At 35.6% G+C, this 24,312-nt stretch overlaps 1 protein-coding gene across 13 annotated transcripts in view; it reads right to left on the reverse strand.

Moving 5' to 3' along the window:
* SLIT2 (slit guidance ligand 2) overlaps nucleotides 1-24,312 on the reverse strand; it is a 266,218-nt gene that overhangs the window by 105,111 nt on the left and 136,795 nt on the right. For all 13 annotated transcript variants that reach the window (XR_005827150.1, XM_040588517.1, XM_040588507.1 and 10 more), the window contains exon 5: nucleotides 8,436-8,507. Coding sequence is in view for 12 of the 13 variants with exons in the window: in XM_040588517.1 (XP_040444451.1) it covers nucleotides 8,436-8,507 (72 nt within the window). In the remaining variant the exon portion in view is untranslated. The remainder of the gene's footprint in view (nucleotides 1-8,435; nucleotides 8,508-24,312) is intronic.

Genomic DNA, 24,312 nt, shown 5'->3' on the forward strand with positions numbered 1-24,312 from the left:
ACAAAATACAAATGAACTCTGCCCTTCTGTCTTCAATTATATATTAGATAGCAGGGCTAATGAGGCTTTTACTAAAACATTTTCTGCGATTCTTCTGAATCTATGATAACGTTTTACTTTATTAATAAATCATCACACCCACTGTTGAATGTAATGTACCAACTTCTATAAAGTTCTTCTAGTTTCATCCATATTTTTCATCTGAATTAATACTACGCAAGAATAAAATATTGTCATAACTGTAACAGTGCCCGTGCTTCTGTGTACTGAAATCTAAATGCAAACTATCATTTCCTGAATATGATATTTAATCATTTTGATGCAATGTTACAGCACCAGTGCTGCAGTGTTACTTTCTCAGGCTCCTTCAATTTTTATTAATGAATTTCATTTAACAATTAAGTTAATAGCCTTTTTTATTTTAAAGAGGTAAAATACATACACAGTAACACTCTCTAACCTCTTGAACAATTTATCAAAGCTATTTAAATTAGTACAATGGCATGAAATGTTACCCTTGACACAATACAAAAGAGAAATTGTTTCCAGACAAATTGGAAAAATCTTTTAATGCCATCAAATTTGCCTAATGCAGTCTGCAGGTTAATCTGTAAAAGGGTGAGCTGTATGTTTGCCCATATCTTATTATCCTTAGCTGTCAATGTATAAATCAGTGCTGACACAGCTTCTTCTAAATCATCCATATTATACACAAAGGAAAATCTTTTAACAGTAGAGAAAGCACTTGAGCAAATCTTGTCCTACACAAACTGAAAGGCAGATTTCTTCCACTAGACTGGCAGCAGTTGTGGTGTACCTGAAAACTTTTGGACTTCTTCCCTTAATGAGTCACCATGACCACTACCTTAGTGAAGGGTGAGTTGTTTTAATTTAATCTTCTTACCAGAAAGGTTACTTCATTTGCACTGAATTAATTAGTTGGTTTTAGTTTGGGGGAAGGGAATTTTGCTGGTGGGAAAAGAGAAATATGTCCTAGTTTTATAAATTATTGTCTTTGAAAGATACTACCGTCTTTATGTTCTAGATGATCTTCCATCCGTTATGACCATGATATAAACCGATCAGACACACACCGTGAAGAACAATTGGCATGATATATGGTTTTTATGCTATGAATGGTACACGACTTTGAAGATTGTGTGTCTGGCTTGAATAGCAATTTATGATATTTGTGTTAGGGTAAAGACATCCAATGCATATATAATCCAAACAGAAAGTTAGACAGTATTTCACATTAACTTATGATGTCCCTCTAATAGATATACTGAAGCAGTATGAATATTTTTGGGTAAGGCTGGTTCCTGATAGCAAATTGTGTGATGCTATGATTTAAGACATAAGTAAGAATACTAGAGAAAAAAAGCACATACTGCTCTAAATTTAAGTTATGTTTTATAATTTGGTTTTAGCATATCGGCTTTCAAACCACACATAAAAACCTACAATCCTATAATGAAACTTTTCTCATCACTAAGTTATTGAACATACCAGTAATTCTAAATCGACTTTAGAAAGCTTTCTTTTTTTCCCCTCCCTAAGAGTTTCTTTTATTCTTTTCAAACTATTAAAGCACCCCGAGAACTGAAAGTGATCACACATGGACCAGCAGCTCTGGCCCATCCTCATCCTTCCCCTATCCCCAATTTCTTTATCATCTATCCCCCCGCTCCATCTCCATTTTGGGTGTTTTCTATGTGGGATCTCTCCATCCTTTTGGAAAGTCACTATTTGCTCCTGCCTCCCCTTCCACAAAGCAGCTGATTACCTTCAGCAGTGCCATTCCTGTGGAGCTTATAAAATGCCAAACAGCAGCGGTCACAATCAAAATCTTTCCATTGTCACAGAGAATTAATTGGGTTTTGCACCTATATCTGCTGCATTCTCTGCATATTTCATATACTTATTAATCTACTGCTATTTAAAATGTTAATGTTTATGTGAGTTCAGCTATAAGAAGTAGTAAAACCTAAATAAAAAGCATCCAACTAACAAGAAAATACCTGCTTTAAAGTATTTTTTATTTATTGTTTTTGCTGATACATCTTACACTGTAGAAACATGTTGCTAACTTGTATTTTCTTCCCTTTTAGCATATGTTGTCTACCAGGCAATGATAAATAAATATCTAAAAATAAACCTTGTCATCCCACAAGAAGAGCATTTAATGACTAACAAGATGTTGCATACATTTGAAAACTACTGCCCTCATACAGGAAAAACCCTGTTAAACTGACTCTGACAGAGAAAACTTTCTTTACTCATTCCTAGAGGCTATGTTAAAAGTTGGGGCAATTTCAGTCAATCTGCCTGCTTCACTCTCCTGTTCTTCATGGCTTGAGAACACTTTGTGACCCCGTGCAAGAGAGGTACTGTGCAGCTTTACCACCTTCTCCTGTGTTGAGAAACGATTACATTCTCCACTTGTATCACCTTAATAGTAAACATTTTTTAAGGAGTCATCAGGAAAAGTCAGAAGCCTTTCTAGATCCCTACGGGAGCTTCCTCCCCAGTAAAACATCTAGAAAATGTTTCTAGTTTTAGCATTGTATGCTGGATTTCACATCATTAAAATTTCACCCTGGGAAAAGAACAGAGTGCATGATATTTATCACTGCAACACAACTTTTGGGAACAGTCACTGTTTTTAGTGTCACTTTGTATTTTTTACAACAGAACTGAGTTTCCTATTTCTCAATTCACTTTTCAATTTTAAGAGGAATCAATAATTTCAGAGGCATTAGTTGAGAAAGATATAACAAAATAATGTAAGAATTTATTCAAAGGTTTTTATCAAACTTCAAAGAACTGCTTGTTTCCATGACTTACTATTTATTCTGATTATTCTTTCCTCTGGAAGTCAAGTGCTTTTTTTATACTTGCTCTTATTTAAAAAAATGTTCATTTTGTTCTTTATTAAATTTTCCCTGTAAAACATTTTCAATGAATAATATTTTTCCTAATATACATAATATAGCAAATGATTAACCACCTTCTTTTATCCCAAAATTAAAAAGCAGGACTTGCAATAATTCCAGCTACGGCATACTTGCTGAATAAACTAGAAAAAAAGGGAGAACAGATCTACAGTTCACTTGCTCCATTCCCTCAAAATTGTTTAGCACTCTACTTGGCTCAACTCATTAGTATCTTCCATGAGCAAAGTAATAATAATAAAAAAATCAAAATTAAACAGAAGAATGTTGTGAAAAGGGGGATGAACACAGAATGAAAAATCTGTAAGTTACTGATGTAAGTCACATCAGTATGACTTCACAGCAACAACACAATTTAGCAATTAGATGACAAACAGTATCAAGACCATAATAACATGAAAAATACAGCAAGTCTAAATTATTAAAGTATGGGTTTGACAAGCAATGCATTTGGATCAGCACTTTTACAGATGAGCAGAAAAATATACTTCCAGCTGTAGTGGAATTTTGTGCATGATCTGAGAAGAAATCAGCAACTAGAACATCTTCAGCAGGACTCTGTTTTTTGACTGCTAACAAAATTGAACTTCAGAAAAACAGTCCAATCATTGCCAACAAAGATTAACACAAAATTCAGTCACGCCTTCAGTGACAACACCAGTTCTAATTCCTTCACAATCAGCACAAAAGAGGCATCAAGGCAACATCAAGTAATATTAATGAAGGTTTTGGACATAGTTTAGCGTAATGGTAAGGTCTTTGATTGGATGTTGGTGTCTGCCTCTCTCTTCACTAATTTTCCATTTTCCCAGCCAATTTGATCTGTGAAGCTACTACGCTGCCCTGCAGCCTTCATCCTTTGGGTGACAGCTAGAGTGTCCACCACTTGTTGGGAAAAAGTGAAACCAAATGAGCACAAAGGCACCGAGGAAGACACAATTTGAAAGTAAGGCTACACTGTGGCAAGACAAACGGCGTAAGATACTTGCAAGAGATACAATGAAAAAGTTTCTTGGTATTTTTGGTACCATTTGATGTTGCATATATTTAGCATCTTAATTCTGCCATGATGTTGGTGTATTCCTTTCCATCCTCTGCCAAATACCGATTACGTAGTGGAAGAGAAAGTTGGAATCTTAGAAAATTTTACATACTTCAAATGGAAATGTCATATTATAATTTGATAAAAATCATCAAACTAAAGCCAAAACCTACTTCTCAAAAATTGAGCATAGCACTATTGTTCTTTCAGTGGTGTTTCACATTTGTTTGCTTGTTATTTCCAGTTATTTTTCTTCCTAGTAACCAGATTCAAACAACAATCCATCCAAATTTATAATTTTGGCTGCTAAACATTTTCTTACTATCTTAAATACAAATAAAATTCCTGAGGTTGGTGAGATTTTAAATACATTTCATATCCAGTGTGAGTGCTTGCATCACCAGGAAGGGTTATGAAGCCATCATTAACATGTATATTAAAAACCCTGTGTTTAATTTCCAACTTATATGATAATTTCTATTTATTTTTTAAAAAGTGGGTGCCACTGTGTCCTCAGAAGAAACTAACTTATTTTTCTCCTTGAAAAAGTAGCAAGCTAGGAGTAACTATCAGAATTATATTTCCAGAATTTCCACCTTAATTTTTGTCAAGTTCCAGATCAGCAGCTATACTAAGTGTGAATTATTCTTCAAGTCATTGCCCTTAAACAGGAAAATCAAGATTTCAAGGCAGAGCAGCCAGGTTTTTTTCCTACATGTGAACGGCTAAAATACTGGACACCGGGCTTCCAGACTGGGGAACCTGCACAAAATAAGCTTCCCTGTTTTTTTGTTGCTTTTTCTGAACCAGTTTATCAACAATTGGGATGTATTGGTGAGAGTGAATCCAGAATGTTCTGTCTGGGATTTGTGAGATGACATCCATGCACTGCATCCAGTTTCAGCCTCCCCAGTAGAAGACAGACACTGACTGTGCTGAGTCCAACCAGGGCCACCAAGATGGGAGGCCTGGAGTAGGTGACCGCTGGGGAGGGTCTGCAAGAACTGTCCTTGTTCAGCCTTAAGAAGAGAGGGAAAAGGGGCTATCTTATTATTGCTGCCTACAATGGCCTGAAGGGAGGGTGCAGGCAGAGCCAGACTCTTCTCTGTTGTAATATGAGAGGCAAGAAACAAGTTGGAAAATGGGAAATTCCAATTAGATATAAAGTAGCTTTGTGGGGCCTAATGGTTTTTCACGTTTTTTTTATTCTTCTGATTATGAGAGTGTGGCAGATAACCTGGGTTATTAATTCTTGTAATGCCTTCCCGATTTTGCTTTTGTCTTCTACAGAATCTATCCTGTGAACATTACTAAGAAGATGTCCAGGAAGGAAATACCATGGCCATGTTTTATGGAAACTAGACCAGTTCTGAGAAACACCAAGAGGACTCTAGAGCTAACATATTAGCAGGAAATCAAAAGATCATAGGGGTATCATCAACCTTAAAGGAAGCAATTTCCTTTAGATAATCTGAGTTAACACCTAATTCCTTTTTGCTCTGCAAAGACTACAAGAATATACAATAAGATGTTTTGCAAAATATTCCAACCCTTGATTCAGAAGGGGAGTGAAATAATGGTGAGTCTCCATTCAGGAACGTAAAATATGTAATGAGGTCAAGTTCTGTAGGACTTGTTAACTGTCTTTGAAACGGTTTACTAAAGCTACTGTATGGCATGGGTATAAATCATTGCATTTTTTTAAAAAGTCTATTTTATATTGAAATTGATGTCATTAATGTTGTTACACAAAGCAAATCCTGACTTTATAGTGTGTTCTAATACAAGTTTCTTTACTCTTTGTGCCTTCACCTATCTCTTCCATAAGTTTGGTTAACATTTTTAACATTATGCATTAACTGGGCAATTACAGAAGAAATGCGGAAATTAGAACAAATATTGAATTCTGTTCATGACAGTTCTCCTTAACTATATACAAATATTTGGTTCCTGAATGTTAGGTTAATCCCCTAATAGATGGCAAATTCTTTCATAGAATCATAGAATCATTTAGGTTGGAAAAGATGTTTAAGATCATCGAGTCCAATGGTTAGCCTAACACTGCCAAGGCCACCACTCAACCATCTCCCTAAGTGCCACATCTACACATCTTTTAAATACCTCCAGGGATAGTGACTCAACAGCTTCCCTAGGCAGCCTGTTCCAATGCTTGATAACCCTTTCAGTGAAGAAATTTTTGTTAATATCCAATCTAAACCTCTCCTGGCACAACTGGAGGCCATTCCCTCTCATCCTATCACTTGCTGCTTGGGAGAAGAGACCAACACCCACCTTGCTACAACCTCCTTACAGGTAGTTCACTTGATAGTTTCCTTTGTTTGCAAAGTGATGTTTTCTATACCTATCACTTATAAACTGTCTCCTTAATTTTCTTGAACAAAAAATAAAAATAGCAAAATTCTTGCCATCACCCTTCTCTAAGTGTAATGTCCAAGGTGAGATGGAAGGCTAGGGTTCACATCTCATTCTTGTCTAAGCTTCTGGGAAGGCAAACCAGCCTGATCTAGTTACATAAATGCTGTGCTAGAATCCACTCAACTCACCCCACAAACTCACTCATCATTCTGATCCTCACGTCTATACCTCACAAAATATAAGGTGCTCTTCCTTGTAGGAATTTAAGTAACATTTACAAGACCGAGAAATATATTTCCTAGTATTTTCAACTGCAGTTGGATCATAAAGATTTCAGTTTAGGGGTCTGGTGGGTTTTTTTCCTCTTTTTTCATTCTCTGGGATCACCAATAAAGGATATCTGTAGCATATATGCCATCACGATAAACTATATACCACAGATATGATTTGGACTTCATGACAATGCTATGGCTTTTATGATTTTTTTAAATTATGTCCCAAAAGAGAGAGGCTTTAAAGAGCAGATTTAAAATACTGCTTTGCCACTAGTACTCTCAATGATGCTGTTATTTTTACTATCAAATTTCCTTTCTGAAGCTGTATCAATTTTCCAATATAAAAGATCATGCAGAAAAATGCAGGCTTCTCCTTGTAGCCAAGTCTCTGTTAGACCATGAGAAATGATGGGAGCAGTTCTGAGTAGAAACTCATAAAACATCCATTAAACAAAGTAACAAAGCTACTTTGAGTAGTGCTTGCATATTTTCAAACACAATAGATTTGAACATAATAGTTTTTCCACTGAGATGTGGTAGGATTTCACTGTGGGGAAGAACTGTATCACAAACATGTTTAAATAAGAAAAAACAACCCATTCTTTTTAAGTATCATATCAAGTAGGCCAAACTCTTGGGCATTCTGTTATATCTTTGAAAAAGAGTCCTCCTAACCAATTTGTTTGCAGTGCTGCGGGCAGTAGAATGAAGTGGAGTCCACCATAGGAATACAGAAATGCAAAGGGTTTCCCCTCCAGTTGCCTCCTCCTGGGGAAACAACAGCGTGTCATCCCCTTTGTAATCACTGAGCACTCCATTTTCAAAGTAGTACAACTAAAAAGTTCATCTTTCTCGTGACACTGGCAGCTTCAAGTAATAAAAAGCATTTCAATAGAAATTACATTAAAACCTCATATAATGCCCTAATACTTCCCTATTTTTGTTGATGCCACATAAAATAGCAATTATATTTTTTCACAGCTGCATCACACTGGCAGCTCCATAGTCTTTCTGGAACCCACAAGTGTATGTCCTCTCTTTGTTGGTTGTTTATAAAAGATGAGCCCTCAGCCTACAGCAGGGGTTACAGCTTCTTAGTGTATGACCTAAACATTTTGTACTATACAACTTTATCACAGTTTTCAAGTCATTCCAGCTCTTTCAGTCCACTAAACTGATCTATCACTCTAAACAGAGAGTCGAAAAGTCACTGCTTTCCTTTGTCTTGGAACTCACGTATTTTCACATTTAGAAGCCATAAGAATTCAAAACCTGCCCATGAACTTCAGGGTTACTATCTCCAGGAAAGTAAGTAACTGTCTTTTCATAAAATACTTATTTTACCATAGAAGAAAACTGTGTAAGAAAAGTAGTCACACAAGTACAAATATAAACACTAGCAAAACTAGGTAACAGCATGATTTTTTTCTTTCTTTTATACAAAGGGCAAACTTAGAACCAAGGCAAAATGATTTTTCCACGTGAAAACAAAATGTTTAAAATAGCCTGACATTCAAATATTAAACTCTGGTTACCATAAACAAATAGTTATAATGCCTCGTTGCACTTAACTTCATTTCAAAGTTTTAGATTTCATATAAGGCAATTTTAGGATGCTTAAGATACTTTAAAGTATTTTGACAAAACAAATGGTAAGCATTGGTTTTATGCAGATTCCTTGAGCAGCTATAAAAGTGCTCAGGAAAAACATATCTGATACAACAAAAAGACACTGTACTGACAAAGCCTTATCATCAGAATATATAGAAGATGAAGGAAAATACTTACAGATTTTTTATGTCTACCGCTCCTCGGAATGCCTTCCTTGGTATCGCTTGAATCTGATTTTCACTAAGATCACTAAAAAAAAAACAAACCAAAAAACCAAAACTTAAAATCTGCCATATATATTTAGTTCTGTGTATAACAGAAGAACATACAAGAAAATAATTTAAACCATTACAGTTCAGTCAATTTCCAATGAAGCTTATTTTATTAGCTTAACTGATTTGTAATTGAAGAAAAAGACGCAGCAATAATAGTCAAATAAGTTTATCTATGTTGCACTAAGTAGGTCTTTTACAAAACAATATATGCCAAACAAAACCCAGAAGCCTTACATAGTTTAACAATGAAGGCCAAACAGATTTAGTTTTTACCTAAGTGATTTCATTTTCCAGACCATTCCAAACCCATAACATCAAAAGTTTGACAGTATGTCCAGCTTTGTGCAAGGAAGAGTGAAACTGGCAAAAAGAGCAAGTAGTGAGCTCTTGAGAAACAATTATCAGGCTGTATAACATCTGAGATCAATATATTTGTGAATTTTGTTTCAGATTGGCAAGCAACATATATTTTTAAAAGCAGTAAAAAGCATCCTGTAGCAGATATCTAATGCTCCTTCCCCAAATCCCCACATAACCAGCTGTACTGCTCTATCTCAAACTAGCATCTTTTCCAAAAGAGAAATTCAATTAAGATTCTTTCAAAATTCTTAATCAGCAGTATTTTTTTGCTATCAGTATAAACAAAAAAATTTTTTTTCTGAAATTTAGAAATATTTTTGGCCTTCACAGTTCCATACTGGAAATAAAATCAGGAGAACTGAAGTAAAGGCAGTAGCAGAAGAGACAGGAAAAAAACCAAAACAATCCCCAAACCAAAACCCAAAAACTAACCAAAACCCCAAACTAGAATCCAGGGCTTTTCATTCATGCTATACTCCATTAATAAGTAATGCAGCGCAATAGGAGATGATCAATATTGTAAGTTGGTTTTGCTTTATCCACACCATGTAGTTTGGAAACTTCCCTTCAGACAATAGTTTTATACCCTGGACCAAACACACCTACAACACACATGGTTCATAATTGTCTGAAAGCCTTCAAAGGGACATATCTACTTTGGTGTCTTAAAATTACAAAATCAGACCTTCTTTTAGAAGCCTTCAGAGATGCATGTATCTATAGACAACGTGGGGTACACAAGAAGTTACATGAAGAGGCTTGCTTGAGCACCTGAATAAAAGTTAGAAAAAAATCAGATGCATAGAGGCTGTTCTCTACACCAGGATTTTCAGCCCACTTGCAGAGCAGTTTTGTTGTGGCTAACCAGATTTCATTTTGCTAAAACCAAATCAGGAGCTTCAATCCAAAAGCACATTGAATGTAATCCAACCCCTAACAGGAAAAGTAAAGTTTTGCAATGTCTTACTTTTTAGAGACAACTTTAGATGGCCTTTTCAGAGACAGCTTTTGGAAGAAACATTGCAAAATGGTGCGTAGAAATAAGAGATCTAGCTCCAATGATGTGAATAACCAAGAATCATTTAGTTGATTAGACATAAACAGTCCTTTCCCTAAAATGTAATCTAGCATAAGCTCATATTTCCAATTAGTAATCTCTCCTGAAGATCTCTTTCAGATTTATGAATTTTAAATAATTTGAGGACTTTACAACATCCCACACTGCCTGACTTTAAAAAAAAAAAAAAAAAATCAAATTTCTTTTTTTAGGATAATTCTTCATACATTGACAGCAACTTTGCTTTATCCAACTCATTGTTAATTTATGGAAAATCACGTTCTGTTTACTAAATCGTTCACAGTTTGTGCATCTAACTGCATTGCAGTATCTTGCAAAGTATATTTAAAACTGGACCCAATTTTACTATTATTAACCGTGTGTGAAAAAAGAGAATCTATGAGCTGTGATTTAATTTTCAAGCCTCCTAAGTAATCTTGAAATGGGATATGACTGCACTGCTCTGACAATAAATTCAATGGCAATGAATGAAAAAGCCGTCTTCAGCATTTGTTACAGAAACATGATTTAACAGCCTACTTCCTTTAAAAAAATTTCCATTATAAGTATAAACAGCAAATATCTATATTTACACTTCTGTTTGACCAATACATTTTACCTATATAACAACTGTGTATAAATTAGTTAAGTTAGCAGTAGTAATTTATATCATGATCAATGATTAGTTTATAATACAGATATAGGTATATATCTATGTAAACCACTGCCATGCTCATAAATATATAGTGCAGGAGGTAATGGGTAATGGTGCATGATGTTTTTTATGACAGTTAATAAATTATTGCCATTCATCTTTTTACATAATTAAAAAAAGTGGAAGATGAACTATACTGAGACAGTATGTAGATTATTTTCTAAAATCTAGTATAAAATATCAATGGTCAAAATCTTTCTTTCCTTCACTAAATGCAAATCTTGGCACAAATGCAAGGACTTACATGTAACAGCTATTAAGCCAGGTTCCTCAATAAACAATGCAGCGGTTGTATGTGTGCGTATGTACGTCTGTGTGTACGCGTGTGCAAAAGGCAGCAGACTAACTAACTGCATGTTGGATTTACCGCTGGGTCCACACAGTCAACACCATTTCCAGGTTGCACAGGCTCATGTAGACTAAAGTGTTCCCTGCTGATTTTAGCACATTTCAAATGTAAATTACTTGACTGCAAAGGTTCCCCACCTTGCTGTGCAAGGCACTGTTTAAAGCATCCCTCTAAACATGAAGCTAAGTAAGGCTGGCACATGTAATTTTCCAAAAGAAATTTTTTTGCAATGCATCTGTTGGTTTGCAAAACTTTCTTGTAACTGTTTATATAACAAAAGTGTAAGTTACTCATTCATGTCTTCACTGCAAAATTCTACGTCTCATAAAAAAAAATATGATTTTCAACACACAATTTATACCTACTTCACCACTACAGGTTTTTAGTAATTATTTATTGATCGCTTCAAGTTTTCATCTGCTCATGTTAAAAATGTTTCCTTATAAAAACCTTGAGGGCCTTAAACAAACAGTCAACTTTTTCTGTTTGCATAAATTACACCTACATTTCACACTGCAGACTTAGGACTCAGAAGTTGCTGTGTGGTCTTTTTTTATGATGTTTTAACTCATTCACGACAATTCTTAGACTGCTTGCTAAAGAAGGCCCCAAGCAGCACAGCGTGCCTTGTGACTTTTGGGGGAAAAGATCTATTTTATAGATAAACCCAGACAATTTTGCAGACCGTTATGTTACATTGATTTGACTTTGCAGCTTATATTCTGCAAGTAATTAAGGTGTAAACCTCCTTTTAAGCCTGATTGTCATTGTCTTCCTGCACTAATAACTATGTGAACTTTACCTCCCATTTCAAAACCAGGCAGCATTTGAATACCAAGTATAATTTATGATGTCACTATTTAAAATGAAGGAGGCTCAAAGCATTTCAAAACAATTTAAGCCACTAAACAACAGAACATCCTACTCTTACAAGGACAAATCTGTATTTTTGAAATAAAAGGCATAAGCCTATCTTCTTCACATTTGAAACAAGCAATGCTTTCACTGGAACAAATTATTCTCTACTATTATTACAGCCCAAGATCTTACATCAAAATCCAGCATACCTCTGGAACAGTAGAGCTGACTAAAAAATGTTTTGTACACAGCTAGAGTGAAAAAGCCAAGGCTCTCCTAGAGATATTTTACTTTTTTTTAATAAAGCACAGCAGTCTTGTAAGATGTTTTGAATTCATCTTTATGTAGATTCTAGTCATCCTACAGGTCTCTTTCAACTAAATTATTCTTGACTCTATTATTACATTCCTAGAGAGATATATTCTAAATGATTAAGTCTCTAGTAGAGTACCTTAGACATTGACCCTTCAAGAAAATTCCTTAGTGCAACTTTGTGGGCTTCATTCATTTCATTCACTGGCCAGCAGGTCACCTTCAGCCACCCAGCCTCCCTGCACCCCTCCGCTCATACATCATCAAACCAGTTCTTGGGGCCAGAACCGCCATACAGAGCTTCAGTCTCTTCTAGCATGAGATGTCCTCAAGGAGAGCTCTCAGGCTTTTCTCAAGCCAAAGGGTGTGACATTAACATTGGGGTTAAGTAGCAGTTTTGCACACAAAAAGCCATGTGGACAAGTTAGGCTGGCAGCAGATGAAAGAGGCTCTTCTCAGAGAACAGAGAGATGAGCGCCTGTGCTGCTCTAGATGCAGCTACACCATCCTGCCTATAGTGGTTTGATTCAGATATGTTTAAGCTGTGTATATGTCAAGCACTCTTCTGAGTTGTAATATTCTGGCAGTAACCCCATTTTCTCAAAAGTGAAACAAGAAAACCAAATCCACGTACCAAAGCTGAATCCCACTCTGAATGAAGATACACACAGAAGAATGCACAAAAAATTCTAAATTTTTGCCCACAGAAGGTCAGGTGTGTGTTTCTAAATCAGAGACTAATTACGATGCAGCTAAATATTTTTTTTTTTAACATAGTCTATCCAAATACTCAAACTCAGCACTAAAACCAGAGAAATACTATAGCCTCTCTAAGGTCTATGATCAAGTAAGTCCTGGAAATATTATGCTTACATAAAATACAATTTCTTTTTAAACAAATCAGGCCAAGGCAAAATACATGCAATGTACACAGATAATGACATATGCCTCAGTTTTTACACTGATTTTTAAAGATTAAGGATTTAATTCTGATATTTTAAATGACACTACAGTAGAACTTGTCTAATTTGAAATTATGCCTGAAAGAATGTAGATATCTGTATTTCACAAACCAATGACATAGAGTAAAAAATAGCAAAAAAATCCAATCAAATCTCTCACACCACCCTCCTCTAAAAATCAGCTTCGTTTTATGTATTCAGTTCTTTTTTTTTTTTTTTTTCCCTGTTTTTTTTCATCCCCCTCCAGAATGTATTAGTAATCATAATGCATTGTGCTTTGTGGAAATAGCAGAAAGACCTTGCCAAAATTTTGCTACTACCGAATCCTTCCTCAGAACAGAATGGAAATGCTACATTTCTATTTATTGTATTTACTGGTTAGTAGATAGGCATATATCAGGAAACCCCCCCCCCACCAACCTAGAATCCTACTAAATTTGAAATTCATACCAATACAATATAAAAACCTATTCCCACAGAAAACCTCAAAACCTTATAAATTCTGTTGCTTTTTTATTTGAGGATAAAGCCCTCAGATAACCTGATATTAATAAGCCTGATAGAGTGCTTCAGCTCTTAAAAAATGCAGACAGTACTGCATTGCAGCTATTTTATTACTCACCATGTATGGTTCCCAGTTGAATATCCCATTTACCCTCAAAAGGAGTGCTAAATTTTTAATTATATAAATTGAAACACCACATATAATATCTATATCATACACTGTTAAGGCTGCATCACAGGTTTCTTCTGTGGCTAAAACCATTGTTTGTTCTGAAATAATAAATCTTTTGAAGATGGCAAACCTGCTTGTAAATTTAATTACTTGTAATTTTATTTTCCTCTATGGTTTAACCTCCCTCTGTGTCTGACCAGCGATATCATAAATCTACACTGCCATTCCCTACTTTGTAAATACTGAGTACTGAGAATGAGTAATGTGTCCTGATTTTTAAAGGAAAAGGCAGAAATACTGAGTCAAACTAAGTATTGAATACTTATCAGTTTATTTATGCCAGCTCATAAAAACAGCTCAGAAGGTGGCTATTCCATGATCACATCCTTAATAATTATTTAAATATATCTGACACGAATACAGTAAGCCTTGCTTAGTCTTTCTCTCTTACTGGAAAACAGTTTTAACACTAGCTAACTATATTCTGCATTAAATCGCCCATGCCGATACAAGGTGCAAATTATCATCATAGATGATGAGACTACAGGGCATTCAAAGAAATAAACAGAATGAGAATTTCTTTACGTTGTTTGACTTTGAATCAAATATATGAATTTGGACATGGGGATTTTCACTTGGAATACAAAACTGGTGAAAAAAAAATATACATATTTTAGAACAGGATAGGATAGCTCAGTTGCAAGGGACATACAATGACCATCTAGTCCAACCCGATGATTTTGGTGGAACAAGTCACAGCTTCTTTTAATGAGCATAAGCATCAATTAGATATGTATCCCAAAAGGAGAAAACTAACTAAACAATTCATTCATGAATATCAAATGGTCCTCTCCTTTTCAGCTGTTTTCACTACGATTTGCTTTTTTCTCAGTCCTATCCAATGTTCCTACAACACATTGGTATCTGAGTACACCTTAGAAAGTAGACATTTTGGTGGCAGGGAAAAAACAGATGCTACTTGTTCATTAAGGACCTCCTTGCAGACAGAGCTTGTGAAGGCTGTTTGCGGGATGCCGGACATTAAGATGTCTATGAGGTCCTGCTTTGCCCGAGACACTTCTCCAGCCACAGTCGCCTTAACGGGGCATGCCATCTAAAACCTTGAACCTATTGCAGAGCAAGATCCAGGTTTGCAAAAGCTACTATTTATTCCCCTGGCTTTGATGTTAGGGAAAACAAAGTACTCTGCCTCAATGGGAGGTACTGAAGACACCAGCAGTAAAATCTGGGCTTCTGGAAGGTGAGAACATGCTGTGACATGAAAGCGTAAGAGAAGTGAGCCACGGCCCCAGGTTTCGACTGTGTCTTGATAGGTCTCGAGAGAAGGATAGAAAGAGATTATTTCATGTTACCATTAATGCTGGCAGCTGTCTCCATTTGCAAAAGCTGCTATACATAAATTATATATATATGTATATATATAATTTATACAGAGAGAAGTAGTGGGCTTTCCAATGCAAAGATGACAGAATGAAATAGCAAAGTAGGGGTTTTTTTTGTGTTTCACTGGATCTCTGATTTGGATCTCACTCCTAAAATGCCAGTTTTCTGCTTCCTAAATTTGAGTAATAAATATGAATTTTTATTCTCTATTAGGTGCCTTACATTATAATGGAAAACTTTTGATCAGATTGTTTTTACTGCTCATGAACCTTCATTTGTCATCACACAACCATACTCTTAAATTACAAAGTTGCAGTATGACTAGGAATTTAATCTAAGACCTTTTATGAACGCTACAGAGGCATGCTTTGGCAATCACTAGATTTACTGTATTAGGATAAGGTATGTAAGCATGAAAATTATTTTCAAAACTATGTAATGAGAATCAAACCAAAGTACAGTCTTCAAGAATATAGATGCTGCAAAACTACTACACTATGGTGTAAATGCAGGGAGAGTATCCTGGAGACATAGTTCCTCTAAAATTAATAGCTCAGGTGAACTAAATCTATTGAAGCATATTTGGAATGCCATCATGGTAGAAACATACCATATTGTAGTATGAGCTTACTAAAAAACCATGAATGTTTTAGTCTATAACACAACAGGTTTTTATCCTATTGATATATATATATAAATATATACAGACGAGTACGTACCTTTCCCATTAGTCAAATGAGACTTACCCAGTTAATTGTTACAATACTGACATATGTTTGGCTTTATAGAGCTACTGTATAACAAGTTACAGTAATGCATCATTTATATATGAAGATAATCTTACACCCAAGCAGTTAAGCAGTTTCTCATGCCCTTTTAGGAAGGCATAGCTTTTTGGATGGTCTATGGATCAATCAAGACAGGCAGAATAAGGAAATGTTTTAAAAAAAAATTATTTTTATATATATATATATATAAACAAATCAGTCCAACCTCTTGTTCTGAAAAAGAAACTCCAAAACCAAACAACAACCAAAACACCAAAACCTCCAAAAGAACTCTGCTGCCTCATTATTATCTAGCTATGAAATAAACAATTCAGCCTTCTATGAGTTCAATGATTTTTTTCTGTTCTTCAGTAAAATATCCAGTGCAGCTATTCCTCTTCATAATCAAGATACAAAAGGAGTCCAGTACTAGCAACAGTAACCAATACGTCTCTAGGCACATATTTATCTCCTTGTGAAGATCAAAAATACGAATTACAAATTCTATCATTAGTTCTGTAAATCATTATCACTGTTCATGTCATCATTCCAACCCACTTCCCATAAGAGGAATAAAACTGCATGTCTGAGAGAGGTACTATTATCCTCCTTTTACAGATGGCAAAACCAAGGTAGTATATATCAGTGGTGGTATATATCAGTACCATGCTGAGACGCATAAAGCAGATGAGAAGAATTCAGATCACTGAATTGCAGGTTCTCTCTGCATCACTAATTTCCATTTGCTCTGTTGACTCTCCAGAGATTCAGATGCTGTACATAGTAGACACATAATCTATTCTCACAATAAACCAGGATCACGCCCTATGCCATGGTATGCTACATTGCCCAAGTGAATATTTCATATTTCACAATATAGGGCAATCATCACTGCAACATGGACAGAATTATGTGAGTCACAGCAATTCCTATGGTAAGGAATGAATCTCTTTTCTAAGAATATTCAGACCAAATTTCCCCCGTCACTTTCATCTCTCACTTTTTAACGGTACCACTTTTAATGACATTACTGAAGCTTTTTTTTAATTCTTAATTCTACAGGTTTTTTTAAATGCCATCCAATTATAAATCTGTAATTGAATCAGAACGTACTTCTTATTATAGCTTTTGATATATTATTATTTGTATTATTTAAGCAGCAGGTATTTTTATCAATTTTATCTACTTATTTATTAAAGCAGAGGTGGAGGTCTTGTATGCATACAGTACAGAACATACGCAGCAGAAGAGAAAAAACAATGCACTACACAATAGGAGTACTGGTAGCCTGGTTACCTCCAGAGTTTATCAGCACCATCAACCTTAACATTTAGAATAAGTCATCAAAGAATTAAATCATGGCAATTAATGCTAACCATTTTTTTTTGTTTCAGAAACAGCCTGACTCCTCATGCCTATCCAGTATAACATGGTATCAACTTGTTTATAATGTTGCGTATTAGTAACTGGTAATTTCTGCAGAATAAAAATAGCACAGCGCACAAGTACTGGGTCTTCTTACATTTTAATAGAATCATATTTTGGGTTTGGAACAAGCCAAAACCTCCAGTCTCACTCTTGACATAAGAGTTAATCTACGGGCTGCAAAATCAATTCTACTCTACAATGTCTCCAAAAGTGCACTTAAATCAATTTGGATACTCTGGTACCATTTGAAAATAATTGCTTAAGGAGAATCACCATTTATTCTTTATTGTGCTAGAATGTCCTAGTGTGGCAAACACTAATTGTGAAATAAAATAGGAGTATTAGGACCACACATGTAATTTAGTAGATTCTTAGAAATGATTTTTGAAAAGGAAAGCAGTCTTTATTAGTCTGTTCCACTAAAATAATATGTAATTCTCTTTTGTTTAGGAATAATAAAACAAAAAATAATTACACGTTGTAGCTCCTAAAGAGGAAAGGACCACCCACAATTTCAAAGAGAGAGAATTGCAATACTACTTCAAATTTGGCTTCAATGTAATCCTTTTGATGGAAAAAACTTTGAAAGAAAAACTTGAAGCTCTTAAGAACACCCCCACTTCCCCAATGAAAAACTCGCCAATTCTTTATCCCCCATGGAGTCTCAGTTTGGTCAAGCTGAAGGAAGGTACTGAACAACATTTACTGACTGCTGCTCCTCATGCATTTCTAATAGCAATACCGTTCCCCTAACAGTGCCCGAGACAGCAGCACAGCTGTGAAGTGTGAAGGCATCGCTGACCTACAACCCTGCTTGGAGTTCGCAGAGTGGGAGACGACTTTTAGCCATATGGATATATAGCTTGCCTTTAATGTTTCAAAAATGGTAATTTAGTCCAGCCAATAACTTCCAAAGCATATACGGGTTTTGCTCATGCATTTTTCCCTCCTTTGTATTTAACCAGGTTGCAATGGAAGGCAAAAATAGAAAATAACTGTAACCTTTATATGTTATTATTTCATACAAGGTCACAAATGACCATTTCTTTGTAAGGAAACAGTGAAGATTCTGCTATTTTAATTCCACTAAAAAGTTCTGACAGGTGATTTGGTGATGAATTTTTAATCAACTATTACACTTGATAGACCTGAAAATGCACTACATGTTAAGGACTTAAAAAGGATAAAGCAAGATGCTGCCAGGTAACTTTCACTTCTTCTGGTATGTTACACACTCAGCATATGCATGGCTGAAACATCCATTTGGCTTGGTTTGGGGATCCGTTCACATAAAGAATAGATGAGATGGCATACTTAACTTTCCAAAAGACCTCTTCAACAGTGTCTGAAAAATCTATCACTACTTTTCCCTGTAACAAAGCTTCTTTTTTAGCAGGAGTTTTCAGCTGTCAACATGTCTTTAATATTTAATATTGTTTCACCTGCTTTGGAATTGAAACTGTAAGCACTTTTAGGAAGTGATTGAAAGGTTGTCTGGTATGTTGTCTAGTTTCACTACACAGTCTATAAGCCTGTATATTCTCTTCTGAAATATCACTCAGCGAACCATGACAATTTCTCTCTTTGCTCAAAACTGAGCAGAACGGATTCCTGATCCAGCCCCACTACGCATAGCTGCTATTCCAATACAGGCAAGTAATAATTACATGCCCGGACACAGCCATTTTTCATCAAGTATAGCTCCAAACTGTTAGCTTAATAATAAGCTGAATACTCCAAGTGCTTCCTAACAGTAAAACTAACCTTGAACAATTTGTCAAGGGACAGCCAAAATTTGGAAAGTAAACTAGAAATGATCTTGCAGATCATTAATGTTAAATGGCACTGTGCTCGCTCTTCCTTCACTTGAGTTGAATGATGCAATTTGGGAATTGTCTCTTGAGACAGGCTGATTGCTTAACAAGACAGATTTATTGTACAGTCTTAGCTTTATACAATATGTGTGTAGTCACATAATATATGTTAGGCACTGACGCTTCAGGCTTTGAGGCTGTTTCCTGTCAGTGCCAAAAAGTACGTCAAGAACAGTGAAAGAAACCAAAGCAAATTAGAAAGGGATTACCATGGATGAATAAAAAAACCTGACAACAGCTAAGCTACCATCATAATTACTGCTTATCAAGATGACCAATATTATACCATTGTTTTCCTGGGCTTCACCCATCTGGTTATAGCCATCTGTCATTTCTGATACTGTAATATTTTTCACAGAAACACTGTTTTTGTTTTACGGGGTGCTGGATTTTTTGGTGGTTTTACTCTGTTTTTGTACAGTGCCCAACACCACTGGGTTTCCAACCCAAAGCACTAAGACTTTAAGCAGTTGTATGAGTAAACTAATAAAGGAAAGGATGACAAACATGTGTGTTCATATCATCCTTCACTTTACTGATAACAAAATACAAAACAGTAAGAACAACCTGAATTATGTAACTGGATAGTTTGGGGGGACTGGATTTTTTTGTTTATTCTAATTCTAGTGTGTCATGTATGTTCTGGTTAATAAAGGTCAATTAAATTCTCTTCGGAGAAAAGGGAAAAGAAATTGTTGGGAAACTTCAGGGCAATTACTGATATGAATATTCAAGTATTCTGGATCTAAAACTTCCCACTGACCAGGATTAAATGACATTAATACTCTAGCTGAGCACCTCAGAAGTCTCAAGTTCCTGTTCAAGGGCTCCAGGCTTCTCTTTCTTCTTGAGCCTGCCTTCTCTTTCTGTGCCTGTTCGAGCCACTTCCTCCAAACTCTTTTCACCAGTTTTTTCCCTCTTAATGCCATGCAAAGAATCAGAATTTCGAGAGATGGTTTCCTGTTGTAAAAGGAGCTGAGAATACAGCAAAGGCAGTACAAATGGTCTGTAAAACAAGAGCAGTGTACCCTAGCTGAACACTGGAGCCATTCAGAATTGAACACCCTTGTAAAAATGGTAAAAAAGCGCATAAGCAATGAAAAGAAAACTGGTAATTCCAGAATGAACTGATCACAACCAATTTCTTCACAATCTGCAAACTAAAAAGAACAATCCAGGACAAAAACCTGGAACAGTGCTCCCAAGTGTAAGAATGTGCAAAATCCCATTTTATGTTATTGCCCTAGGTGTACACTATTGCCACAATACCAGTATGTAAACTACATTTAGCGTGGAAACTACATTTAAATGTTCTAGGAAAACTCATCTATAAAATAATCTATGCAAAGCTGGATTTAATATTATTTAAAGAAAAGATTGTATTGCTATTTCTGCCATATTCATCCTTCCCCCCTACCCCCATCAAAGTCACAAAAAAGCGCAGCTGCTTGCACTAGTATTAATTTTCATTCAGATATTTTTTTTTAAAGCTTGAAGTCCACAAAGCTCAGATTATCTGTTCCAGGACTGCACTTTTTCACTGACAGTGTCAAAGAGTGTCCACTCTTAAGGGCACTTGAAAATCTCATCTCCCCTCCCTTCAGACCTTTTTCCCTATCTGTAGGTTTTCAAGTTTTTTTTTTTTTCCAAATTGCTTCCACGCCAAATTCTTTGTATTCAAGCATTTTCTAGACTCTTCTAAGTAGCTGATGGAGCTTCTGCTCAAGTAAATATCCAGAAAATTCTATTGAGAAGTCCTAATAATTAGGATAAATAGCAACTGTGCATGTGGCATGAGTTTTTTTTTAATTAAGGAGGGGGGTTTTGCTTTGTTATTTGGAGGCACAAAGGTAGTTGGATGGGATGGATATCAGCTAAGTAATTGCAATGAAATGAGAGCACAGCATACCTAGGATAAATGAGGGAGGCACTGATGTCTCCGTTCAAAAGCTATCATACACTCCTTGTGGTGTGTAAACAGATGACTTCAGGACAGAGAGGTCTAGGTAACCATACAGAGACTAACGACAGTTACGGTAATGGAAGCAAGAAGTATTAAATGCACTTAAGAAAACCCCAACAAACAATGCATAAGCTTCCCTATTGCTTGCAGACTAATACTGAAATATACCACAAAACATTTAAAGACTTAAAATGATTGCATTTTTTTAAAGCATAAATAATAAAAAAAAAAGGAGATATAAGAAATAAGCCTAAATGTCAAAACATGTTATTGCACTGATATCAATTATAGCCATTAAAGGGAACTATCACCTTGGCACTACACAGCCAGGCCTGCTGCTAAAGCTGTCTGTGTAAATCCATTTGTACTTCTAAGGAATTCAGTAAGAGTTTCATTGGCTCAAAAATCCCAGGACATGTATCTTGCAACAACCAGCACATGTATCTGTACTTACTCTTTTAGCTGAGTAAGAACAGATCTCCTCTGAGAATGGGACCAGCTCAGAGATCTGAGATGATCAAATTTAAATGATATTTACACAGATTGCTGAGAAGGTGTGAGTATTTGCTTCTACACAGGCTCCACCGCACTTGCTATCTACTGCAGTGTGGCTAATTCCCACTCATGCTTATTCTTCTGTTGCAGTTCGTATTACAGCACACTGTTTTACAGACCTGCAGCTTGCAACATCTGTAGCAAAGGTCCCAGAAATTGATTTAGAGGCTGAAACACAACCATATCCAACCCTGCCTCTACGCACGGCTATATATCTTTGTTGGAAGACTGACACATGGTCCCCATATGCACTGGTGATAACGCAAACCTGCCAGGCACAGGTGTACTTACAGCTCCAGATGCAATCTAATGATGGATAGGAATAACCCAATCATACGAACATTTGTATTTGTAAACCCTACCTAGTGCTACAGACAATATGTCTACATTTCAGTGCCACATTTCTTCAAGGATATCAAGATGTTCCTAAGGTATGACAAGCATATGATGAAACTTAATGGTATATGAGATACAAAGACTGCTTTCTGAAGCACAACTTAATAGTTGGAAGTTTTAAAAATTAATTGCTCTTCTGGCAAACCCAAAGAAAATTAAATTAAATTAGATACTGGAACTTTTTCATTACAAGGCTCTGGCAAAATACAGTTAATAGATGGAAAGCTTTCTGCAATTAAAAGTGACAGGTGCATTGGTTTCTCTAAGCTTTTAAATCACATCTGTCAAAAGGCCTACTGAAATGCATTTTTTAAGCCAATCTATTCAACATTTATGAATCAAAACACTGTAGAATTATTGAAGATACATCACTTAAGAAAGTCACAGCTTTATGGCAGTAAAGAGCTAAAATTTCTATAGAGTTATACATCTAAGGTATTTAGGACAATGTAGTAAATCACAGAGTAACTCTATATCCCGTTCCCATTCACTTCATTTGTCAGCATGATTTTCGGCTTTAATTCTTAACCAGTGCACGACAAATACACAACTTGATTTCCCTAATTTAAAACCAAGATGTTTGTAGTAAATTCAGGTCAGTCAAAACTTTAACTATCTGCTCTGCACATTTAAGGTGATTTGGAAGTGAGATGGATCTCACAGAAATTACCTGTCTTGAAAACAGGCAGAAAAGTTTGATTTCAGCTGCCGCTGTGTGACAGAAATCTGTTTTCCATAAACACATATTCCAACAATGTGAGCAAAACCACTTATTGCACATCTCTCCCCCTATCCCCAGACATGCCCGAGCACATCCTTGACTTCTCAATCCTCACCCACAAAAACAGGGAGTAATTAAATCACTGTTATTTTTTGACCTTAAAAGAAACCAACAAAACCAAAACTCAAAAAAACCCAAATCCTGTGCCCCACCCCCCCCAACTTCCTAATGATCATTTCAGAGTTTTTTCAGGGTTTTTTGGTTTGGCTTTCGCTTGAATTTTATTTTGCAGGGTTTTTTTGCTTTTTCTTTTTTCTTTTTTTTTCTTTTAAAAAAAACCAACAACAACCAAACCAACAAACAAAAACAAACAAAAAACAACAAACTAATCAACTACCCTGATTTTGATAGGTTAGGGATGATGTATTTTTCAGGGAAAGATCCTCATCCCCACCAATTCTGAAAACAAACAAAAGCATTACTCTTCAAAGCTCTTAATTATTACATAAATTAAAATCTATTACACTCCCCTAACATGGACTGTCACAAGATGAAGTGCCTAGGTTGTGGTACAGCACCTTCAGAGATGTAGGATGGAAAAGTACACTAACTGTGCTAAACATAGCTCTTACAAACTGCAAACATACAAATAATCTCATCCCAATTCAGGAAAGCACTGAAATACAATTTAAAGTATTCACTTAAATCCCATTGAATTCATTGCAACTACTCACATGCTTAGGGTTAAATATGTGATCAAACGTATCTTTGAATCACAAACTACTTACTGAAAAGCAGCAGTGAACACATTTTAATTACAGGTTTCCTTAATTTAAGTTTATATGAACAAAGACAAAATACACCTTAGAGAGAGGGAGAGGCAGAACAAGAAAGTAAGAAAATAGTTTTCTTCTCCATAATCTTCTATAAATTATCCTCTTGTCCCATGACAAACTACATATAATATTTCATATATATATTAATATATATAATTAATGTATTTAATTTATAGATTTATACTTACATAAATACTTAAGGTAAATAACACCTCAGGCAACAGGACCACGTACGTGTCCTTAACAAAATAATCTTTTATATTTAAAAAAATTCAGGGGTTTGTTGCTGCTTTTTGTTTTTCCTTTGGGGGGTGGGGTTGGATCTTGCCAAGTTCTCAGTTACCCTCCGCTACAAAAATAACTTTGAAATTGCATAGTCCTCACACGCTTCTCCCTAGCACTCCTTATGACAACATTTAAAGGATTTTTCTCAGAGACAGAAATCTCCTCCAGCTCTTGGCCAGATAGAAGACAGCTTTGGGGCAGAAGGTCAGTATTTCAGGAGGACTGACCATTCAAGACAATACTATATTTTAAAATTTTGTG

This window comes from Falco naumanni, chromosome 1 (assembly GCF_017639655.2).
Source record: "Falco naumanni isolate bFalNau1 chromosome 1, bFalNau1.pat, whole genome shotgun sequence".
Taxonomy (NCBI): domain Eukaryota; kingdom Metazoa; phylum Chordata; class Aves; order Falconiformes; family Falconidae; genus Falco; species Falco naumanni.